The following is a 17,530-nucleotide window of genomic DNA, read 5'->3' on the forward strand; positions in this document are numbered from 1 at the left end:
TGTTGACCATGTCAATGTCGACCAATATTGGTCGACCTAATGAGTGTCGACCTTAACATTGTCGACCATTCATACCGGAACCCATCTTCACAACATTAGTTCCACCTAATTATGGCACAATGCACCATCCATAAGGATTTAAATAAACGTCTCCACCCCAAATGAACATTGGCCCTCTTTCCGAGTTGTTCGCTCGCTAGCTGCTATTAGCAGCAGTGCAAACGCTAAGCCGCCGCCCTCTGGGAGTGTATCTTAGCTTAGCAGAAGTGCGAACGAAAGGATCGCAACGGTGCTACAAAAAAAGATTGTGCAGTTTCAGAGTAGCTCGAGACTTACTCCTAGCTAGCGATCACTTCAAAATGTTTAGTTCCTGTTTTGAGGTCACAAACACGCCCTGCGTTTGGCCAGCCACGCTTACGTTTTCCCAACCACTCGTGCGTTTTTATCTGGCACGCCTGCGTTTTTTCACACACTCCCCGAAAACGGTCAGTTACCACCCAGAAACACCCACTTCCTGTCAATCACTCTGCGGCCAGCAGTGTGACTGAAAAGCGTCGCTAGACCTTGTGTGAAACTGCAACGGCTTTTGTGAAAGTACGACGAGCGTGCGCACTGGGCCCCATACGCATGCGCAGAATTGCCATTTTTTGACCTAATCGCTGCGCTGCGAACGAAAGTAGCTAGCGATCAACTCAGAATGAGGGCCAATAATGGCTCTATACATTAAATACGTTTTCAGCCTCCTATGATCAATGTAACCTGCCAAATGAATTTTAATCACTCACAATCCCTTTCCCAACTTATTACTGAATATTAAGTGCACCAAATTCATGTAAATAGCTCAGATGAATCGCAACTCTGCAACTTAATCTAAATTCCCAGATGAACATTAAATTCCCAAACTTATCACCTCTTCAAAATAATTGATCCCTAATTTCCCACACCTGTGGTAATTAAGAAAAGCACTTGAAAATGAGATACTAAGAATATTCTACTGGAAGAAGGCCATTCTGTGGCCCTTTGGTGACTGGTCCTCGCGTGGATGACACAATATATTTATATAACATGTCACGCAGGATCCACGACCACGGTCGTAGTATTTTTTTTAATGGGGGATTTGATTGATGTTTGTTTTATGAAGTTTCATTCATCTGTCACAGAGCTGAAGACCAAGGAGGTCAAGGTCACCCCAATGGACCCGGAATTGCTGGTGTCGGCCGAGCAGCTTCTCGTGGAGGATCTGTACAACCGAGTCAAAGAGAAGATAGATGACAGGAGCCTGTTCAACACCCCCTGTGTCATGGATCTGCAGAGAGAATTGCTGAAGGACCATATGGAATCACCCCTCAACGCTGTGGATGAAGTCTGGCCCAACGTCTTCATAGCCGAAAAGTAATTATTGGTTAAATAAGATGAAAAGGACAAAGAAAATCAGTGCAGATAGATAGATAGATAGATAGATAGATAGATAGATAGATGAGATATATAGATAGAAGATATTAGATAGATAGATTAGATAGATAGATAGATAGATAGATAGATAGATAGATAGATAGATAGATAGATAGATAGATGCAAATAGATATGAGATATGCTGATAGGTACATATGTGTTCTACAGATAGATAAAAAAATAGATAATAATAATATTAATAATAATAATAATAATAATAATAATAATAATAATAATTTTATTTATATAACACTTTTCTCATAAAGCAACAAAACCTAAAGAGCACAATAAGCAAACTGTCGGGTTGGTGCAGGCATTTTGGGTAATAACTTCCATGGGTTGTATATTCCACCCACAAAAGGTACCAGATGAGGCAGCCATCTTGGGCGCGCTACGTAGGATTACCCTGGGTGGATAGTAAGCCCTAGAAGAGATGACACAATGCGTTGCATCATCCTGATGCTCAGAGTAGGGTCCCAACATAACGGTCAGGTCCATACATTTTTCATCCCAACCACGAGCATACCAGGTGAGGCAGCCATGTTGGGTGCACATGAAGGATTGCACTGTGGGAGAGAAGCCAAACATGGACCCAAGGCACATATGGGAGACTGACACATGTGTAGTAGTATGAGATACTCTATATGAATAGATCCACATGTAGAACATCCCTTCCCCCCCACAGGGGACCCATCTGAGGCACCCAACTGGGCGCACTGCGGTTGCTGCTGGCAGGGTGTGCAGATAGATAGATAGATAGATAGATAGATAGATATGAGATGCACAGATAGATAGGTAGATAGACGGACAGATAGATATTAGAGATGAGCGGGTTCGGTTTCTCTGAATCCGAACCCGCCAGAACTTCATGTTTTTTTTCACGGGTCCGAGCGACTCGGATCTTCCCGCCTTGCTCGGTTAACCCGAGCGCGCCCGAACGTCATCATGACGCTGGCGGATTCTCGCGAGGCTCGGATTCTATCGCGAGACTCGGATTCTATATAAGGAGCCGCGCGTCGCCGCCATTTTCACACGTGCATTGAGATTGATAGGGAGAGGACGTGGCTGGCGTCCTCTCCGTTTAGAATTAGAATAGATTAGAGAGACACTTGATTTACTAATTTTGGGGAGCATTAGGAGTACTCAGTAGTGTACAGTGCAGAGTTTTGCTGATAGTGACCAGTGACCACCACTTTTATTTATAATCCGTTCTCTGCCTGAAAAAAGCGATACACAGCACACAGTGACTCAGTCACATACCATATCTGTGTGCACTGCTCAGGCTCAGGCCAGTGTGCTGCATCATCTATTATCTATATATAATATTATATATATCTGTCTGACTGCTCAGCTCACACAGCTTATAATTGTGGGGGAGACTGGGGAGCACTACTGCAGTGCCAGTTATAGGTTATAGCAGGAGCCAGGAGTACATAATATAATCCGTTCTCTGCCTGAAAAAAGCGATACACAGCACACAGTGACTCAGTCACATACCATATCTGTGTGCACTGCTCAGGCTCAGGCCAGTGTGCTGCATCATCTATTATCTATATATAATATTATATATATCTGTCTGACTGCTCAGCTCACACAGCTTATAATTGTGGGGGAGACTGGGGAGCACTACTGCAGTGCCAGTTATAGGTTATAGCAGGAGCCAGGAGTACATAATATATTATATAGTGAGTGACCACCAGACACACAGTGCAGTTTATTTAATATATCCGTTCTCTGCCTGAAAAAAGCGATACACACAGTGACTCAGTCAGTCACATACCATATCTGTGTGCACTGCTCAGGCTCAGGCCAGTGTGCTGCATCATCTATATATATTATATATCTGTCTGACTGCTCAGCTCACACAGCTTATAATTGTGGGGGAGACTGGGGAGCACTACTGCAGTGCCAGTTATAGGTTATAGCAGGAGCCAGGAGTACATAATATTATATTAAAATTAAACAGTGCACACTTTTGCTGCAGGAGTGCCACTGCCAGTGTGACTAGTGACCAGTGACCTGACCACCAGTATATAATATTAGTAGTATACTATCTCTTTATCAACCAGTCTATATTAGCAGCAGACACAGTACAGTGCGGTAGTTCACGGCTGTGGCTACCTCTGTGTCGGCACTCGGCAGCCCGTCCATAATTGTATATACCAGTGACCTAACCGTGGTTTTTTTTTTCTTTCTTTATACATACATACTAGTTACGAGTATACTATCTCTTTATCAACCAGTCTATATATTAGCAGCAGACACAGTACAGTGCGGTAGTTCACGGCTGTGGCTACCTCTGTGTCTGCACTCGGCAGCCCGTCCATAATTGTATATACCACCTAACCGTGGTTTTTTTTTCTTTCTTTATACATACATACTAGTTACGAGTATACTATCTCTTTATCAACCAGTCTATATATTAGCAGCAGACACAGTACAGTGCGGTAGTTCACGGCTGTGGCTACCTCTGTGTCGGCACTCGGCAGCCCGTCCATAATTGTATATACCACCTAACCGTGGTTTTTTTTTCTTTCTTTATACATACATACTAGTTACGAGTATACTATCTCTTTATCAACCAGTCTATATATTAGCAGCAGACACAGTACAGTGCGGTAGTTCACGGCTGTGGCTACCTCTGTGTCGGCACTCGGCAGCCCGTCCATAATTGTATATACCACCTAACCGTGGTTTTTTTTTCTTTCTTTATACATACATACTAGTTACGAGTATACTATCTCTTTATCAACCAGTCTATATATTAGCAGCAGACACAGTACAGTGCGGTAGTTCACGGCTGTGGCTACCTCTGTGTCGGCACTCGGCAGCCCGTCCATAATTGTATATACCACCTAACCGTGGTTTTTTTTTCTTTCTTTATACATACATACTAGTTACGAGTATACTATCTCTTTATCAACCAGTCTATATATTAGCAGCAGACACAGTACAGTGCGGTAGTTCACGGCTGTGGCTACCTCTGTGTCGGCACTCGGCAGCCCGTCCATAATTGTATATACCACCTAACCGTGGTTTTTTTTTCTTTCTTTATACATACATACTAGTTACGAGTATACTATCTCTTTATCAACCAGTCTATATATTAGCAGCAGACACAGTACAGTGCGGTAGTTCACGGCTGTGGCTACCTCTGTGTCGGCACTCGGCAGCCCGTCCATAATTGTATATACCACCTAACCGTGTTTTTTTTTTCTTTCTTTATACATACATACTAGTTACGAGTATACTATCTCTTTATCAACCAGTCTATATATTAGCAGCAGACACAGTACAGTGCGGTAGTTCACGGCTGTGGCTACCTCTGTGTCGGCACTCGGCAGCCCGTCCATAATTGTATACTAGTATCCAATCCATCCATCTCCATTGTTTACCTGAGGTGCCTTTTAGTTGTGCCTATTAAAATATGGAGAACAAAAATGTTGAGGTTCCAAAATTAGGGAAAGATCAAGATCCACTTCCACCTCGTGCTGAAGCTGCTGCCACTAGTCATGGCCGAGACGATGAAATGCCAGCAACGTCGTCTGCCAAGGCCGATGCCCAATGGCATAGTACAGAGCATGTCAAAACCAAAACACCAAATATCAGTAAAAAAAGGACTCCAAAACCTAAAATAAAATTGTCGGAGGAGAAGCGTAAACTTGCCAATATGCCATTTACCACACGGAGTGGCAAGGAACGGCTGAGGCCCTGGCCTATGTTCATGGCTAGTGGTTCAGCTTCACATGAGGATGGAAGCACTCAGCCTCTCGCTAGAAAACTGAAAAGACTCAAGCTGGCAAAAGCACCGCAAAGAACTGTGCGTTCTTTGAAATCCCAAATCCACAAGGAGAGTCCAATTGTGTCGGTTGCGATGCCTGACCTTCCCAACACTGGACGTGAAGAGCATGCGCCTTCCACCATTTGCACGCCCCCTGCAAGTGCTGGAAGGAGCACCCGCAGTCCAGTTCCTGATAGTCAGATTGAAGATGTCAGTGTTGAAGTACACCAGGATGAGGAGGATATGGGTGTTGCTGGCGCTGGGGAGGAAATTGACCAGGAGGATTCTGATGGTGAGGTGGTTTGTTTAAGTCAGGCACCCGGGGAGACACCTGTTGTCCGTGGGAGGAATATGGCCGTTGACATGCCAGGTGAAAATACCAAAAAAATCAGCTCTTCGGTGTGGAGGTATTTCACCAGAAATGCGGACAACAGGTGTCAAGCCGTGTGTTCCCTTTGTCAAGCTGTAATAAGTAGGGGTAAGGACGTTAACCACCTCGGAACATCCTCCCTTATACGTCACCTGCAGCGCATTCATAATAAGTCAGTGACAAGTTCAAAAACTTTGGGTGACAGCGGAAGCAGTCCACTGACCAGTAAATCCCTTCCTCTTGTAACCAAGCTCACGCAAACCACCCCACCAACTCCCTCAGTGTCAATTTCCTCCTTCCCCAGGAATGCCAATAGTCCTGCAGGCCATGTCACTGGCAATTCTGACGAGTCCTCTCCTGCCTGGGATTCCTCCGATGCATCCTTGCGTGTAACGCCTACTGCTGCTGGCGCTGCTGTTGTTGCCGCTGGGAGTCGATGGTCATCCCAGAGGGGAAGTCGTAAGCCCACTTGTACTACTTCCAGTAAGCAATTGACTGTTCAACAGTCCTTTGCGAGGAAGATGAAATATCACAGCAGTCATCCTACTGCAAAGCGGATAACTGAGTCCTTGACAACTATGTTGGTGTTAGACGTGCGTCCGGTATCCGCCGTTAGTTCACAGGGAACTAGACAATTTATTGAGGCAGTGTGCCCCCGTTACCAAATACCATCTAGGTTCCACTTCTCTAGGCAGGCGATACCGAGAATGTACACGGACGTCAGAAAAAGACTCACCAGTGTCCTAAAAAATGCAGTTGTACCCAATGTCCACTTAACCACGGACATGTGGACAAGTGGAGCAGGGCAGGGTCAGGACTATATGACTGTGACAGCCCACTGGGTAGATGTATGGACTCCCGCCGCAAGAACAGCAGCGGCGGCACCAGTAGCAGCATCTCGCAAACGCCAACTCTTTCCTAGGCAGGCTACGCTTTGTATCACCGCTTTCCAGAATACGCACACAGCTGAAAACCTCTTACGGCAACTGAGGAAGATCATCGCGGAATGGCTTACCCCAATTGGACTCTCCTGTGGATTTGTGGCATCGGACAACGCCAGCAATATTGTGTGTGCATTAAATATGGGCAAATTCCAGCACGTCCCATGTTTTGCACATACCTTGAATTTGGTGGTGCAGAATTTTTTAAAAAACGACAGGGGCGTGCAAGAGATGCTGTCGGTGGCCAGAAAAATTGCGGGACACTTTCGGCGTACAGGCACCACGTACAGAAGACTGGAGCACCACCAAAAACTACTGAACCTGCCCTGCCATCATCTGAAGCAAGAAGTGGTAACGAGGTGGAATTCAACCCTCTATATGCTTCAGAGGTTGGAGGAGCAGCAAAAGGCCATTCAAGCCTATACAATTGAGCACGATATAGTAGGTGGAATGCACCTGTCTCAAGTGCAGTGGAGAATGATTTCAACGTTGTGCAAGGTTCTGATGCCCTTTGAACTTGCCACACGTGAAGTCAGTTCAGACACTGCCAGCCTGAGTCAGGTCATTCCCCTCATCAGGCTTTTGCAGAAGAAGCTGGAGGCATTGAAGAAGGAGCTAAAAGGGAGCGATTCCGCTAGGCATGTGGGACTTGTGGATGCAGCCCTTAATTCGCTTAACAAGGATTCACGGGTGGTAAATCTGTTGAAATCAGAGCACTACATTTTGGCCACCGTGCTCGATCCTAGATTTAAAGCCTACCTTGGATCTCTCTTTCCGGCAGACACAGGTCTGCTGGGGTTGAAAGACCTGCTGGTGACAAAATTGTCAAGTCAAGCGGAACGCGACCTGTCAACATCTCCTCCTTCACATTCTCCCGCAACTGGGGGTGCGAGGAAAAGGCTCAGAATTCCGAGCCCACCCGCTGGCGGTGATGCAGGGCAGTCTGGAGCGACTGCTGATGCTGACATCTGGTCCGGACTGAAGGACCTGACAACGATTACGGACATGTCGTCTACTGTCACTGCATATGATTCTCTCAACATTGATAGAATGGTGGAGGATTATATGAGTGACCGCATCCAAGTAGGCACGTCACACAGTCCGTACTTATACTGGGAGGAAAAAGAGGCAATTTGGAGGCCCTTGCACAAACTGGCTTTATTCTACCTAAGTTGCCCTCCCACAAGTGTGTACTCCGAAAGAGTGTTTAGTGCCGCCGCTCACCTTGTCAGCAATCGGCGTACGAGGTTACATCCAGAAAATGTGGAGAAGATGATGTTCATTAAAATGAATTATAATCAATTCCTCCGCGGAGACATTGACCAGCAGCAATTGCCTCCACAAAGTACACAGGGAGCTGAGATGGTGGATTCCAGTGGGGACGAATTGATAATCTGTGAGGAGGGGGATGTACACGGTGATATATCGGAGGGTGAAGATGAGGTGGACATCTTGCCTCTGTAGAGCCAGTTTGTGCAAGGAGAGATTAATTGCTTCTTTTTTGGGGGGGGTCCAAACCAACCCGTCATATCAGTCACAGTCGTGTGGCAGACCCTGTCACTGAAATGATGGGTTGGTTAAAGTGTGCATGTCCTGTTTTGTTTATACAACATAAGGGTGGGTGGGAGGGCCCAAGGACAATTCCATCTTGCACCTCTTTTTTCTTTTCTTTTTCTTTGCATCATGTGCTGATTGGGGAGGGTTTTTTGGAAGGGACATCCTGCGTGACACTGCAGTGCCACTCCTAGATGGGCCCGGTGTTTGTGTCGGCCACTAGGGTCGCTAATCTTACTCACACAGTCAGCTACCTCATTGCGCCTCTTTTTTTCTTTGCGTCATGTGCTGTTTGGGGAGGGTTTTTTGGAAGGGACATCCTGCGTGACACTGCAGTGCCACTCCTAGATGGGCCCGGTGTTTGTGTCGGCCACTAGGGTCGCTAATCTTACTCACACAGTCAGCTACCTCATTGCGCCTCTTTTTTTCTTTGCGTCATGTGCTGTTTGGGGAGGGTTTTTTGGAAGGGACATCCTGCGTGACACTGCAGTGCCACTCCTAGATGGGCCCGGTGTTTGTGTCGGCCACTAGGGTCGCTAATCTTACTCACACAGTCAGCTACCTCATTGCGCCTCTTTTTTTCTTTGCGTCATGTGCTGTTTGGGAGAAGGGTTTTTTGGAAGGGACATCCTGCGTGACACTGCAGTGCCACTCCTAGATGTGCCCGGTGTTTGTGTCGGCCACTAGGGTCGCTAATCTTACTCACACAGCTACCTCATTGCGCCTCTTTTTTTCTTTGCGTCATGTGCTGTTTGGGGAGGGTTTTTTGGAAGGGCCATCCTGCGTGACACTGCAGTGCCACTCCTAGATGGGCCCGGTGTTTGTGTCGGCCACTAGGGTCGCTAATCTTACTCACACAGCTACCTCATTGCGCCTCTTTTTTTCTTTGCGTCATGTGCTGTTTGGGGAGGGTTTTTTGGAAGGGACATCCTGCGTGACACTGCAGTGCCACTCCTAGATGGGCCCGGTGTTTGTGTCGGCCACTAGGGTCGCTAATCTTACTCACACAGTCAGCTACCTCATTGCGCCTCTTTTTTTCTTTGCGTCATGTGCTGTTTGGGGAGGGTTTTTTGGAAGGGCCATCCTGCGTGACACTGCAGTGCCACTCCTAGATGGGCCCGGTGTTTGTGTCGGCCACTAGGGTCGCTAATCTTACTCACACAGCTACCTCATTGCGCCTCTTTTTTTCTTTGCGTCATGTGCTGTTTGGGGAGGGTTTTTTGGAAGGGCCATCCTGCGTGACACTGCAGTGCCACTCCTAGATGGGCCCGGTGTTTGTGTCGGCCACTAGGGTCGCTAATCTTACTCACACAGCTACCTCATTGCGCCTCTTTTTTTCTTTGCGTCATGTGCTGTTTGGGGAGGGTTTTTTGGAAGGGACATCCTGCGTGACACTGCAGTGCCACTCCTAGATGGGCCCGGTGTTTGTGTCGGCCACTAGGGTCGCTTATCTTACTCACACAGCGACCTCGGTGCAAATTTTAGGACTAAAAATAATATTGTGAGGTGTGAGGTATTCAGAATAGACTGAAAATGAGTGTAAATTATGGTTTTTGAGGTTAATAATACTTTGGGATCAAAATGACCCCCAAATTCTATGATTTAAGCTGTTTTTTAGTGTTTTTGGAAAAAAACACCCGAATCCAAAACACACCCGAATCCGACAAAAAAAATTCGGTGAGGTTTTGCCAAAACGCGTTCGAACCCAAAACACGGCCGCGGAACCGAACCCAAAACCAAAACACAAAACCCGAAAAATTTCAGGCGCTCATCTCTAATTAGATATGAGATAGATAGATAGATAGATAGATAGATAGATAGATAGATAGATAGATAGACAGACAGGCAGATAGATATGAGATAGATAGATAGATAGATAGATAGATAGATAGATAGATAGACAGACATAGACAGATAGATAGATAGATAGATAGATAGATAGATAGATAGATAGATAGATAGATAGACAGATAGATAGACAGATAGATAGTAGATATGAGATAGATAGACAGACAGACATACAGACAGATAGATATGAGATAGGGGATCCGGACTGAAAGTCGACAGTAACTAGGTCGACAATGTCTAGGTCTAGGTCGACCACTATTGATCGACAGTAACTAGGTCGACAGGGTGTCTAGGTCGACAGGGTCTTTAGGTCGACATGTTCTAGGTCGACAGGTCAAAAGGTCGACATGAGTTTTTCAAAAAAAAATTATTTTTTTGAACCTTTTCATACTTAACGATCCACGTGGACTACAATTGGAACGGTAATCTGTGCCGAGCGAAGCGGCAGCGGAGCGAAGGCACCATGCCCGAAGCATGGCGAGCGAAGCTTGCCATGCGAGGGGACGCGGTGCACTAATTGGGGTTCCCGGTCACTCTACGAAGAAAACGACACCAAAATAACATTAAAAACTCATGTCGACCTTTTGACCTGTCGACCTAGAACATGTCGACCTAAAGACCCTGTCGACCTAGTTACTGTCGACCAATAGTGGTCGACCTAGACATTGTCAACCTAGTTACTGTCGACTTTCAATAGCACACCCATGAGATAGATAGACAGATAGAGATAGATAGATAGATAGATAGATAGATAGATAGATAGATAGATAGATAGATAGATAGATAGATAGATAGATAGATAGATATGAGATATACGGATAGATAGATAGATAGATAGATAGATAGATAGATAGATAGATAGATAGATAGTAGATATGAGATAGATAGATAGACAGACAGACAGACAGACAGACAGATAGATATGAGATAGATAGACAGACAGACAGACAGACAGACATACAGACAGATAGATATGAGATAGATAGATAGATAGATAGATAGATAGATAGATAGACAGACAGATATGAGAGAGATAGATAGACAGATAGATAGATACAGTAGATAGATATGAGATAGATAGATAGATATTAGATAGATAGATAGATAGATAGATATGAGATATACAGATAGATAGACAGACAGACAGACAGTATTGCTGACAGGCAGCAGACGTTACACATGATCTGCGGCAGCCAGAGCCCTAATCATGCGGCGGCTCAGGGAGCGTTGCTGCACATCTTTGTGTTATCCAGCCTGTAATGATGCCATAATACATCGCAGCGACCTTTATCCAGCACATTCACTGTAATAAGGCAGAATATCTCTCAGTCCTCCGGTACTGTCAGGGAATAATCATCACCAGTATACATCTATAAAATGGCAATGGCTGTATGTGTAACCTGATATCAACATTTAGGCCACGTACCCTCTGGCATTGGACATGCGTGTGATATGCAATTTTACTTGCATTTTAAAGAGGATTTAATAGTTCTATAACATGTAAAATGCATAATCGGAACACCAGCCATATGTAGCTGTAATGTGCCAGGCTGTGGTATTGCAGCCAGTGTAACACCGGTCATATACCGTGCCAGGCTGTGGTATTGCAGCCAGTGTAACACCGGTTATATAACGTGCCAGGCTGTGGTATTGCAGCCAGTGTAACACCAGTTATATAACGTGCCAGGCTGTGGTATTGCAGCCAGTGTAACACCGGTTATATAACGTGCCAGGCTGTGGTATTGCAGCCAGTGTAACACCGGTTATATAACGTGCCAGGCTGTGGTATTGCAGCCAGTGTAACACCGGTTATATAATGTGCCAGGCTGTGGTATTGCAGCCAGTGTAACACCGGTTATATAACGTGCCAGGCTGTGGTATTGCAGCCAGTGTAACACCGGTTATATAATGTGCAAGGCTGTGGTATTGCAGCCAGCATAACACCGGTCATATAACGTGCCAGGCTGTGGCATTGCATCCAGTGTAACACCAGTTATATAACGTGCCAGGCTGTGGTATTGTAGCCAGTGTAACACCAGTTATATAACGTGCCAGGCTGTGGTATTGCAGCCAGTGTAGCACCGGTTATATAATGTGCCAGGCTGTGGTATTGCAGCCAGTGTAACACATGTCATATAACGTGCCAGGCTGTGGTATTGCAGCCAGTGTAGCACCGGTTATATAACGTGCCAGGCTGTGGTATTGCAGCCAGTGTAACACCGGTCATATAACGTGCCAGGCTGTGGTATTGCAGCCAGTGTAACACCGGTTATATAACGTGCCAGGCTGTGGTATTGCAGTCAGTGTAACACCGGTTATATAACGTGCCAGGCTGTGGTATTGCAGCCAGTGTAACACCGGTTATATAACGTGCCAGGCTGTGGTATTGCATCCAGTGTAACACCGGTTATATAACGTGCCAGGCTGTGGTATTGCAGCCAGTGTAACACCGGTTATATAACGTGCCAGGCTGTGGTATTGCAGCCAGTGTAACACCGGTTATATAACGTGCCAGGCTGTGGTATTGCAGCCAGTGTAACACCGGTTATATAACGTGCCAGGCTGTGGTATTGCAGCCAGTGTAACACCGGTCATATAACGTGCCAGGCTGTGGTATTGCAGTCAGTGTAACACCGGTTATATAACGTGCCAGGCTGTGGTATTGCAGCCAGTGTAACACCGGTCATATAACGTGCCAGGCTGTGGTATTGCAGCCAGTGTAACACTGGTTATATAACGTGCCAGGCTGTGGTATTGCAGCCAGTGTAACACCGGTCATATAACGTGCCAGGCTGTGGTATTGCAGCCAGTGTAACACCGGTTATATAACGTGCCAGGCTGTGGTATTGCAGCCAGTGTAACACCGGTCATATAACGTGCCAGGCTGTGGTATTGCAGCCAGTGTAACACCGGTTATATAACGTGCTGCAGCCAGTGTAACACCGGTCATATAACGTGCCAGGCTGTGATATTGCAGTCAGTGTAACACCGGTTATATAACGTGCCAGGCTGTAGTATTGCAGCCAGTGTAACACCGGTCATATAACGTGCCAGGCTGTGGTATTGCAGCCAGTGTAACACCGGTCATATAACGTGGCAGGCTGTGGTATTGCAGCAAGTGTAACACCGGTCATATAACATGCCAGGCTGTGGTATTGCAGTCAGTGTAACACCGGTTATATAACGTGCCAGGCTGTGATAATGCAGCCAGTGTAATACCGGTTATATAACGTGCCAGGCTGTGGTATTGCAGCCAGTGTAACACCGGTCATATAACGTGCCAGGCTGTGGTATTGCATCCAGTGTAACACCGGTTATATAACGTGCCAGGCTGTGGTATTGCAGTCAGTGTAACACCAGTCATATAACGTGCCAGGCTGTGGTATTGCAGCCAGTGTAACACCGGTCATATAACGTGCCAGGCTGTGGTATTGCAGCCAGTGTAACACCGGTTATATAACGTGCCAGGCTGTGGTATTGCAGCCAGTGTAACACCGGTTATATAACGTGCCAGGCTGTGGTATTGCAGTCAGTGTAACACCGGTCATATCATGTGCCAGGCTGTGGTATTGCAGCCAGTGTAACACCGGTTATATAACGTGCCAGGCTGTGGTATTGCAGCCAGTGTAACACCGGTCATATAACATGCCAGGCTGTGGTATTGCAGCCAGTGTAACACCGGTCATATAACGTGCCAGGCTGTGGTATTGCAGCCAGTGTAACACCGGTCATATAACGTGCCAGGCTGTGGTATTGCAGCCAGTGTAACACCGGTTATATAACGTGCCAGGCTGTGGTATTGCATCCAGTGTAACACCGGTCATATAACGTGCCAGGCTGTGGTATTGCAGCCAGTGTAACACCGGTTATATAACGTGCCAGGCTGTGGTATTGCAGCCAGTGTAACACCGGTCATATAACGTGCCAGGCTGTGGTATTGCAGTCAGTGTAACACCGGTTATATAACGTGCCAGGCTGTGGTATTGCAGCCAGTGTAACACCGGTCATATAACGTGCCAGGCTGTGGTATTGCAGCCAGTGTAACACCGGTCATATAACGTGCCAGGCTGTGGTATTGCAGCCAGTGTAACACCGGTCATATAACGTGCCAGGCTGTGGTATTGCAGCCAGTGTAACACCGGTCATATAACGTGCCAGGCTGTGGTATTGCATCCAGTGTAACACCGGTTATATAACGTGCCAGGCTGTGGTATTGCAGCCAGTGTAACACCGGTTATATAACGTGCCAGGCTGTGGTATTGCAGCCAGTGTAACACCGGTCATATAACGTGCCAGGCTGTGGTATTGCAGTCAGTGTAACACCGGTTATATAACGTGCCAGGCTGTGGTATTGCAGCCAGTGTAACACCGGTCATATAACGTGCCAGGCTGTGGTATTGCAGCCAGTGTAACACCGGTCATATAACGTGCCAGGCTGTGGTATTGCAGTCAGTGTAACACCGGTTTTATAACGTGCCAGGCTGTGGTATTGCAGCCAGTGTAACACCGGTTTTATAACGTGCCAGGCTGTGGTATTGCAGCCAGTGTAACACCGGTCATATAACGTGCCAGGCTGTGGTATTGCAGTCAGTGTAACACCGGTCATATACCGTGCCAGGCTGTGGTATTGCAGCCAGTGTAACACCGGTTATATAACGTGCCAGGCTGTGGTATTGCAGTCAGTGTAACACCGGTCATATACCGTGCCAGGCTGTGGTATTGCAGCCAGTGTAACACCGGTCATATAACGTGCCAGGCTGTGGTATTGCAGCCAGTGTAACACCGGTTTTATAATGTGCCAGGCTGTGGTATTGCAGCCAGTGTAACACCGGTCATATAACGTGCCAGGCTGTGGTATTGCTGCCAGTGTAACACCGGTCATATAACGTGCCAGGCTGTGGTATTGCAGTCAGTGTAACACCGGTTATGTAACGTGCCAGGCTGTGGTATTGCAGTCAGTGTAACACCGGTTATATAACGTGCCAGGCTGTGGTATTGCATCCAGTGTAACACCGGTTATATAACGTGCCAGGCTGTGGTATTGCAGCGAGTGTAACACCGGTCATATAACGTGCCAGGCTGTGGTATTGCTGCCAGTGTAACACCGGTCATATAACGTGCCAGGCTGTGGTATTGCAGTCAGTGTAACACCGGTTATATAACGTGCCAGGCTGTGGTATTGCAGTCAGTGTAACACCGGTTATATAACGTGCCAGGCTGTGGTATTGCAGCCAGTGTAACACTGGTCATATAACGTGCCAGGCTGTGGTATTGCTGCCAGTGTAACACCGGTCATATAACGTGCCAGGCTGTGGTATTGCAGCCAGTGTAACACCGGTCATATAACGTGCCAGGCTGTGGTATTGCAGCCAGTGTAACACCGGTCATATAACGTGCCAGGCTGTGGTATTGCAGTCAGTGTAACACCGGTTATATAACTTGCCAGGCTGTAGTATTGCAGTCAGTGTAACACCGGTTATATAACGTGCCAGGCTGTGGTATTGCAGCCAGTGTAACACCGGTCATATAACGTGCCAGGCTGTGGTATTGCAGCCAGTGTAACACCGGTTTTATAACGTGCCAGGCTGTGGTATTGCAGCCAGTGTAACACCGGTCATATAACGTGCCAGGCTGTGGTATTGCAGCCAGTGTAACACTGGTCATATAATGTGCCAGGCTGTGGTATTGCAGCCAGTGTAACACCGGTCATATAACGTGCCAGGCTGTGGTATTGCAGCCAGTGTAACACCGGTCATATAACGTGCCAGGCTATGATATTGCAGCCAGTGTAACACCGGTTATATAACGTGCCAGGCTGTAGTATTGCAGCCAGTGTAACACCGGTCATATAACGTGCCAGGCTGTGGTATTGCAGTCAGTGTAACACCGGTCATATAACGTGCCAGGCTGTGGTATTGCAGCCAGTGTAACACCGGTTATATAACGTGCCAGGCTGTGGTATTGCTGCCAGTGTAACACCGGTCATATAACGTGCCAGGCTGTGGTATTGCAGCCAGTGTAACACCGGTCATATAACGTGCCAGGCTGTGGTATTGCAGCCAGTGTAACACCGGTCATATAACGTGCCAGGCTGTGGTATTGCAGTCAGTGTAACACCGGTCATATAACGTGCCAGGCTGTGGTATTGCAGCCAGTGTAACACCGGTTATATAACGTGCCAGGCTGTGGTATTGCTGCCAGTGTAACACCGGTCATATAACGTGCCAGGCTGTGGTATTGCAGCCAGTGTAACACCGGTTATATAACATGCCAGGCTGTGGTATTGCAGCCAGTGTAACACCGGTTATATAACGTGCCAGGCTGTGGTATTGCAGCCAGTGTAACACCGGTTATATAACGTGCCAGGCTGTGGTATTGCAGCCAGTGTAACACCGGTCATATAACGTGCCAGGCTGTGGTATTGCAGCCAGTGTAACACCGGTCATATAACGTGCCAGGCTGTGGTATTGCAGCCAGTGTAACACCGGTCATATAACGTGCCAGGCTGTGGTATTGCAGCCAGTGTAACACCGGTCATATAACGTGCCAGGCTATGATATTGCAGCCAGTGTAACACCGGTTATATAACGTGCCAGGCTGTGGTATTGCAGCCAGTGTAACACCGGTCATATAACGTGCCAGGCTGTGGTATTGCAGTCAGTGTAACACCGGTTATATAACGTGCCAGGCTGTGGTATTGCAGCCAGTGTAACACCGGTTATTAAACATCTTAGTGATAATTGGTGGACCCCTTTCTTTGAAAGTAAAGCATTCATATCCATAACCAGAAATAACGACACAGAGACTTGAATTTGGCAGAAAATTGCTAGCTATTTATTTGTCCCTAACCATTAGGAAACCTGTAATAAAAGAGATTAATTTAATATGCCGCTCCAGCTGGCATATGGTGGCGGCCCAAAAGAACGGCTCCTTAATCTAAATTAAACTTAAATAACTCAATCCTATAAATTTACTAAAAACTTACCATAAAACGGTAATAGGTGACAACTCAACCCCCACAGTGACTACCCACCGCTCCTGGGTGCCCTGCCGCTGCCTTCCCGGACGGGTGGTCAAGCGGCCATAAGTCGATGGAGGTGAGTGCACCTAAACCACAACAAACTGTAAAACACTACAGTTTTCTCTACCATACGAAACTGCCGTTCTTTTCCGCCAACAGCGAAAGACTCATCCCCAAAATCTTTCGCACCGCCACCATAAACCTACCCTAACTCCTGCAAAGCGAAACCTAGATCCTCCAGAAACAACATCATCCCCTCATTGGATAGATGTACTCCATCGCGCCGGAAAAGGTGGCTGTCTCTGAACCGTATCCTCGGGTGGCGAACCACCCTCCCACCGTGGGACAGCACCCACTTTGCCACTGCTCCGTTCACCTTTTTCCGGGCCTCATCAATCCGGCGACCATCCGCCACACCCCTCCAACACAATCTCGGCACCATCATGGAAAAAACCAACACACAATTGGTCCATTGCGCGGTCACACTTGCCAGATCCTGTATCATGGCCCACCGCAGCTCCAAGGATGTCCTCTTCCCCAGGTCGTTGCCACCTAGATGGACA

The 17,530-nt window shown here is 47.0% G+C and overlaps 1 protein-coding gene across 1 annotated transcript in view; it reads left to right on the forward strand.

Annotated features, from left to right (window-relative positions):
* STYXL2 (serine/threonine/tyrosine interacting like 2) overlaps positions 1–17,530 on the forward strand; it is a 161,718-nt gene that overhangs the window by 108,049 nt on the left and 36,139 nt on the right. The window contains exon 4 of the mRNA XM_063956738.1: positions 1,161–1,392. Within this exon, the coding sequence (XP_063812808.1) occupies positions 1,161–1,392 (232 nt within the window). The remainder of the gene's footprint in view (positions 1–1,160; positions 1,393–17,530) is intronic.

This window comes from Pseudophryne corroboree, chromosome 2, assembly GCF_028390025.1.
Source record: "Pseudophryne corroboree isolate aPseCor3 chromosome 2, aPseCor3.hap2, whole genome shotgun sequence".
Taxonomy (NCBI): domain Eukaryota; kingdom Metazoa; phylum Chordata; class Amphibia; order Anura; family Myobatrachidae; genus Pseudophryne; species Pseudophryne corroboree.